The 7,500-nt window shown below is 35.1% G+C and overlaps 1 protein-coding gene across 1 annotated transcript in view; it reads left to right on the top strand.

Moving 5' to 3' along the window:
* The window catches only part of LOC144966653 (uncharacterized), a 55,706-nt gene that overhangs the window by 43,119 nt on the left and 5,087 nt on the right, over nt 1–7,500 (top strand). The window contains exon 12 of the mRNA XM_078903412.1: nt 2,745–2,946. Coding sequence (XP_078759538.1) covers nt 2,745–2,946 — 202 coding nt within the window. The remainder of the gene's footprint in view (nt 1–2,744; nt 2,947–7,500) is intronic.

The following is a 7,500-nucleotide window of genomic DNA, read 5'->3' on the forward strand; positions in this document are numbered from 1 at the left end:
TAATGTTACCAATCTCTCCTCATGTATTCGTTTGACTATCGTCACAATAATTACCGTGTTATCTTTGCTCCTTACCCAACCAATCCCTTGCTTCCCGCCTCTTCATCGCGAACCATCTTATGTATGTATTAGCTTCAGGACGGGCAAGTACGGAATCTGCCCACCCTTCCTTTAAAGGTATTTATTTCCTCTATAACTTAGAATTCAACTATCTCCTTACTCAGAAGAGTATTTCTTGTATACTAATTCAATTGTTGAGAAAACCAAAATGGTGGTTGTATTTTATTTATTTATTTAGTCGTGACTTTTGAATAGAAGTGTTTTGTTTTATTAGAGGGAATACAATAGAAAATTACATTGTTTTGCAAAAATATTTAGTCTGGCAATAAAAATACAGCGGTAATTACTTTAAGAATAATAAAAAAAAAAGAATTAACAAATTAATTTGTTAAAAAACAAAACAAAAAACAACAACAAAAAACAACAACAACAACAACAAACAAATAAGAAAACAATTTAAATAAATGAGTTTTGAGAAACACTAAAGAAAACGAGGGGAAAAAAAAGAAATAATTTAAATGGATAAACAAATATATTAAAACAACACAAACTAATACTAAATTGATATAATATTAGTAAATTAATAAATTTAATTCAATACTGGAACCTTCCCAGCACAAGTAAGGCAATAAATAAGAAAAAGTTCGTTTGCCAAAATCTCTATTTAGTGTACACTGGTTAATAAGGTGGGCTCATTTGAATTAGCCCGACCTAGTACTAGAGAGGCCAGACAGCAAAATCACCGTCAGGCGACGTGACGATGAGATGACGATGTGGGCGGAGTGGAGTGGAGTGGTTGGGGGGGGGGGGGGGGGGGGGGGGGGGGGGGGGGGGGGGTTATAAAAAGAACAGGAGCGTATCCTGGTTTATGTATTACGGGATGCATGGTGATTCGCAATCTATCAAAAATACACACAAATTGATTTCAGTACAAAGTATCAATTTTAAGTAGTAACTTTTGAAATTATCTAATTTAGATTTGATTATTTCGGACCTGGTAATACAGCATATAACTTGAAAAAACAGGCTGGTATTTGCCCACCCTGCCCATTATTACCAGCCGTCCCTGGTCCCCTATGACCTAAAAGTAAGTTGAGCAGGAAACTGTGTTGATAACAACAAAGAATGAAGTGAGTAGAAAAGTGCCTGAAGACAATAGAGAAATTAAAATTCGCGGCGATAGGGGTTCGCACCCACGACCTTACTGGTACGACAACTCCGCCTGTCGGAAACAAATTTAAAAAATTGATAATAATAATAATAATAATAATAATAATAATAATAATAATAATAATAATAATAATAATAATAATAATAATAATAATAATAATAATAATAATAATAATAATAATAATAATAATAATGATAATAATCCATAGATTAAAAACTTTAAACGATCAAATAGAAATCATGTTTTGATAATCTATTTCTATCATTTCAGAAGATTTTTATTTTAAAATCGAGATTGCAAAACAAATTTATGTAATAATAAAATTGCTGACGAGACACAATCCTATCATTATCGAAGCGTGTAATAGGAAATGCTGACTCCAGATAATGGACCAAAATATTACGGGTAAAGAACTCTACTACATGGTCATGGGTGGGGGGGGGGGGGGGTCCAAAAGTTGAATTGGATTCAGTAGTCTGATGTCACGCCGCCCGGCAACGGCGGCCATCTTGGTTCTAAACAAAGAAAATCATTACTTTTTATTCTTCATGCTGGCTAGAACTTTTCATATGCCTTGTGATCAGAATGTGTAAAAGTCAAAACATGATCAAATTTATGGGGGTTTTTTCCTCTGGATACGCTTTTATGCTCGCGGGAGAAATATTTCATACGGCGTCCGCCATTGTTCCGATAGTTTGAGCCAGTGTTACTAAGTTACCACGGAGGTGACGTTACAACTGTTGAAGAGTATTACGATTCATCGTCTCTCTCTCTCTCTCTCTCTCTCTCTCTCTCTCTCTGCCCCTAATTAAATTTCACTCCTCGCATCTATTTAGCTCTCTCTCCCTTCTGTACCACTTTAACTTTCTCTCCTTCTATCTCTTTAACTTCTATCCATGTACCTCTTAAATTTTGTTCCGTGTACTTGTACTGCTTTATTTTATTCCCCGTGCCTCTTTAAACGGTCACTCATTGTATTTCTTGAAATTTCTCTCCCTGTACATCTTAAAGTTTATATATTAGCTGTACATCTTTTACTTTCTCTCACGTCTTAACACGTTTTTACTCAGTCAAAAAGACATTGTCAAAATATCAATTCAATTAATGATTAAACCTCGTAGATGTTGGAAAGGGTTATTTAATGAGGAGATCAATAATGCAATTCAGTTGTTTTTTTCACTGTTAGTTTTTGTTTTGCTCGTTGTTTTGTGGTTTTTTTTTCTTTTCATTTAATTTTTTTTTTTTGGTAGTATTTTTTTTAGTAGTTATTTTTTGTGGGTTTTTCATTTTCTTCTTATTTTCTACTGGTTACTTGATGGGGGTTGTTTTTTTTTTTTTGGTTTGTTTTATTTTTGGTTTTTCTCTATTTGTTTTTTTTTTTTTTTTTTTTTTTTTTTTTTTTTTTTTGGTATTGTATAAGGAGCTAACAAAAACATTAAGCATAACTAATATATTTATAAGTGACGATAACACCAAAGTGAGTTGTTTTAAATTATTTTTTCTTACTCCACAGAACACCAGCCATGGCGTTATTTCGTGTTGTTGTCCTCGTGTTATGTGTCATTTCTACGTGTGCTGAAAGCATGGACAAATGTGAGCAGGGAGTGAATTGCCACCTCCCGGACTGTTTCTGTCCTACTTTGAATCACCCTTTGGGAGCCAAAAACATCCCGCAAATTATCTATTTCGGTTTTGACGATGCTGTGACCCCTCAGGTATAGTATCTGTACCAACGTTAACATATTTCAGGTCTGATAACGTGACGCAATTATGGGCTCGTTTTACAAAAAACTACTTTTTCTACCTCTGGCTCGACAAAAATTGTTTTTGTTAAATGAATTTACTGTTCACCAGGCCAATAATTTATCTATTTATTTATTTGTTTATCTATTATTTATCTATCCAATAATCTGTTTTTTATTTTTTTTAAATCTCTTAATTGATTGATTTATTAATTAATTTCTGGATCTTTTTTTTTTTCATTAATTTATTCATTATTTATTTATCTATCATTTATTTATTCATTTAGCTATTTACCTTTTTAGTTATCTATTTATTTATATTTGCCATTTTAAAAATGACTGATTCGGGTGTCTCTTGATTTCATACATTACGCGTGAACTGCGTCACAATTCAATATACCGTCGGTTATCATCGTGTCACTGTTCAAACACAAACAGTATACGAAATAAAGGAGACAACTCATGAATAATAGAAAACTGTGATACTCATGAATGAGTGGTCCCCCTTGGCTTTTCGTCGATGTCCGCATGCTTATTCAATATGTAGTTAAATAACGGATTAAGTCCCTTAGATTTGGGATTTTATGAGGAATTTGATATAACATTATTATATGCATTGAAAATATTGAGTTCTTTGAATAGTAATAGACAGCATTGCACTCTTTGTTCATCCAGAGATAAAACTGTTATCAGCGATAGCATCATGACAAAGTGAATGAGGTAGATAGTTTACTATGACCTGCCCATCTGAACGAACTAGGTTTGAGTCCCAATATAGAAACATTTATCTATTTATTTATTTATTTATTTATTTATTTATTTATTTATTTACTTATTATTTGTTGTTATTGGAATTCCTGGCCAAGACATCTTACAATGGCACACTTTGAGGTTTTGTAGTGTGTAGATTCCGGGTTCAAGTCTCGCTGAAGGTGGCGAAAAATGGTTCTTTATTCCCATTTCTGATCATATTCACATTTTAACTCTTTCCCTTATCAACCATTTTACAGAATTCATACCATTCTACTTTTGCTAAATATCAATGGTAACCAGCGGCGTGGCATGCTTACAGTATAAAGTGGTGCCAGACGAAAATGACTTACACATGCTACATGTGTAAATATAAAAGAAAGAAAAAAAAACTTACATACTTGTAAAGTAAATTTGCATGGTGATGTTTCTATTCCTGCAAATCTTTTCAATAGTTTGTTTATATAAATCACGAACGAATACATTGATTGGAGTTTGGACACTGAGGGAAATGGCTAAAGGGACACATGCAGACATTGAATGTCAATCGAACAAAGGGTAATTTCAAAACTTACAAAGCGTAAGAATGTAAACAGCCCATGGCCTATTAAAAGAGTACTGTAGTTACGTCATGAAACAGCCCCATTCCACTTCGGAAATCAAACATGACACCATACAAGATCTCTCTCTCTCTCTCTCTCTCTCTCTATATATATATATATATATATATATATATATATATATATATATATATATATATATATATATATATATATATATATATATCTACCTATCTGTGTGTGTGTGTGTGTGTGTATGTGAGATGAACGCGCACGCACACGCACACACAAAGTCAAACACGCATATTCACGCGAAGATCATGCATTTAGCATATAGCATCACTATCAAGAAATGTTTGACTTAACTCGTTCACATTCCTTCATATCAATTTTTGCAGCAATAATAATAATAATAATGATGATGATGATGATGATGATGATGATGATGGTGATAATAATAATAATAATAATAATAATAAAAAATAAAATAATAATAATAATAATAATAATAATAATAATAATAATAATAATAATAATAATAATAATAATAATAATAATAATAATAATAATAATAATAATAATAAATTAACATATACAATAATCACGACACAGAGAGAGAAACAAATGAACTTGTTAATAATCGTGATTTCGATAACAATAAAGATGGTCGAAGTTACCATACTATGACTAGGACGTAAATGACCAACATTAGCTATTTTTCCCCCAGTCCAACAGAGTTGGAGCAAAAATGTCTCGGCACCTGAGGCGGGTTTTTTCTCGTATGTGAAGATGGTAAAAATTCGAGCCAGGTATTCAATGTGGCAACATTATAGTACATTATAATAATAGCCTTAAATGGAGCCAGCAAAGATCCGCTCCTTGGAATCGTTTGAGTGGGGAAAGCCAGTCACTCGCTCAGCCATAGTACACAGGCGCTGACGACAGTCATCAACGGACTGTGTGAATCGGGAGAAAAGCGTGGGTAGAAGGCGTTGTGACAGAAAGGGAGTCTGTTTCGCACTGTTGATAAAAGGCGATATATACCATTTCTCAGTTTTATATATTTAAAAAAATGCTGTTATCCATTTTTAAAACATGGATGTGGTGCCAGGCACCATTTGAACCAATAGAGCCACGCCCCTGAGGGTAACGTGGACAAATTATGTATAGTTTTGTTAAAAACAAATTGAGCTTTAGCGTAATATCCAATAAACATGCTCAAAGCGATTTAATAGGGGCCTCTATCCAACAGCAACACTTAACATGGAGGACGAGACATGACACCTTTTAGGCGATAATACAATTTTTGTTTTCGGATGGAGACAACGCTGTTGACGGCCAGGTACTCGTTTTACACCTGAGTATGGTGAGATAATGTTAGTAAAGAACCTTTTCCAAGGACTCAGCTATGCGCCGCTCAGAGCGGGACTCGAACCAAGAACCTTCCGATTCGAAGGCAAGTGTCTAGACCACAGAGAAAACCGTCGTTACAACATAGTGTGAAGGTCTGATAGTTATAACAAAGATTTATCCTCAAATAATTTGATGAATAAGATAGATCATCAAAAATAGTATAATAGAATATCTATGGATAGATTCAATTTTTTTAAAAAAGTAAAACAATTCTAAAATTGAGCTTTTATATAGCGCAATATTCACTAAACGTGATCAATAGGCTTTACAATGGGTCCCTGGCCAACAGCAACACTTAACACTTGGGACAGAACATGACGTTAGGCGGTATAACAATTTTTTAGGACAGAGACAACGCTGTTAACGGCCAGGTACTCATTTTACACCTGAGTACGGTGAGAAAATCTGAGTAAAGAGCCTTTTCCAGGACTCAAATATGCACCGAGCGAGGCTCGAACCCAGGACCTTCCGATCCGAAAGCAAGTGTCATACCACAAGTTCACAAGACCACATAGCCGCAATGGTACTGGTTGCATGCGGCGAGTTTCCTGTTTTTGGTTAGCTGAGGATTAAAGAGTACATAGGCTTAAGCACTATTGTCCTTGTTAAAAAAAAAAAAAAAAAAAAAGCAATGTAAAATCATTTTTTTAAGATTGATCTTTTATATAGCGCAATATCCACTACATGTGCTCAAAGCGCTTTACGATGGGTCCCTGGTCAACAGCAACATTTAACATGTATGACGGGATTTGCCGCCTGCTAGGCGATATTACAATTTTTCGGACAAGGACAACGCTGTTAACGGCCAGGTACTCATTTTACACCTGAGTACGGTGAGAGAATGTGAGTAAAGAGTCTTTTCCAAGGACTCAACTATAAGCCGAGCGAGGCTCGAACCCAGGGCCTTCCGATCCGAAAGCGAGTGTCATACCACTAGACCACATAGCCGCGCTTTATGTCGTAACAAATATGGAAATTTTTATGTTCCTGGTGAGCAGAGGGTCAAAGAATACGTGAACGTCAACGCTTTTGTCCCTGTCAAAAAAAGATTGTAGCAGCGTCAAGTTTTCTCCTACGTGTTAATTGGATTTAATAGTCTAATGTCACGTACGGCCAGCAACCAGCAGCTCGGTTCTAAACAAAGAAAATCGGTACTTTTTATTCTTCATGCTGGCTAGAAACTTTTTCACGTTATGTGATCAGAATGTAGCTAGATATAAATGTCAAAACATGATCAGATTTATAATGTTTTTCCCCTCTGGATATACTTTTATGCTCGGAGAGGTATTTCGTAAGGGCGTCCGCCATTGTTCCGGTAGTTTAGACCCAGTTACTAAGTTACTATGCGTCATTAGGAGGGAAGTGATGTCACGACGTTGAACCTTATTATTGTCATAATCTATGAACCCCAGAGCACGCTAAGTGGATATTGAGTTATACTAAAGATCACGTGTTATAAATGGAGGAATTAATTCATGAATGCCTTAGGCAACTTGACCATTCTAATCCCATCACTTACCGTCTGTAACAGTTTAACTGAAATCAAAGTAAATATTAAGCGTCTATTAAATATTAGCAACAACCCCCCCCCCCCCCCCCCCCCCCCAGTAAATAACAATAAACTTCCTATATATTATACATTATTAATATTATTATGCGGCTATTTGGTATAGTGGTATGACACTCGCTTTCGGACCGGAAGGTCCTGGGTTCGAGCCTCGCTCGACGCATAGTTGAGCCCTTGGAAAAGGCTCTTTACTCACTTTCTCTCACCGTACTCAGGTGTAAAATGAGTACCTGGCCG

The sequence above is a fragment of the Berghia stephanieae genome, chromosome 2 (assembly GCF_034508935.2).
Source record: "Berghia stephanieae isolate SIO BIC M18660-M18661 chromosome 2, UCSD_Bste_1.3, whole genome shotgun sequence".
Taxonomy (NCBI): domain Eukaryota; kingdom Metazoa; phylum Mollusca; class Gastropoda; order Nudibranchia; family Aeolidiidae; genus Berghia; species Berghia stephanieae.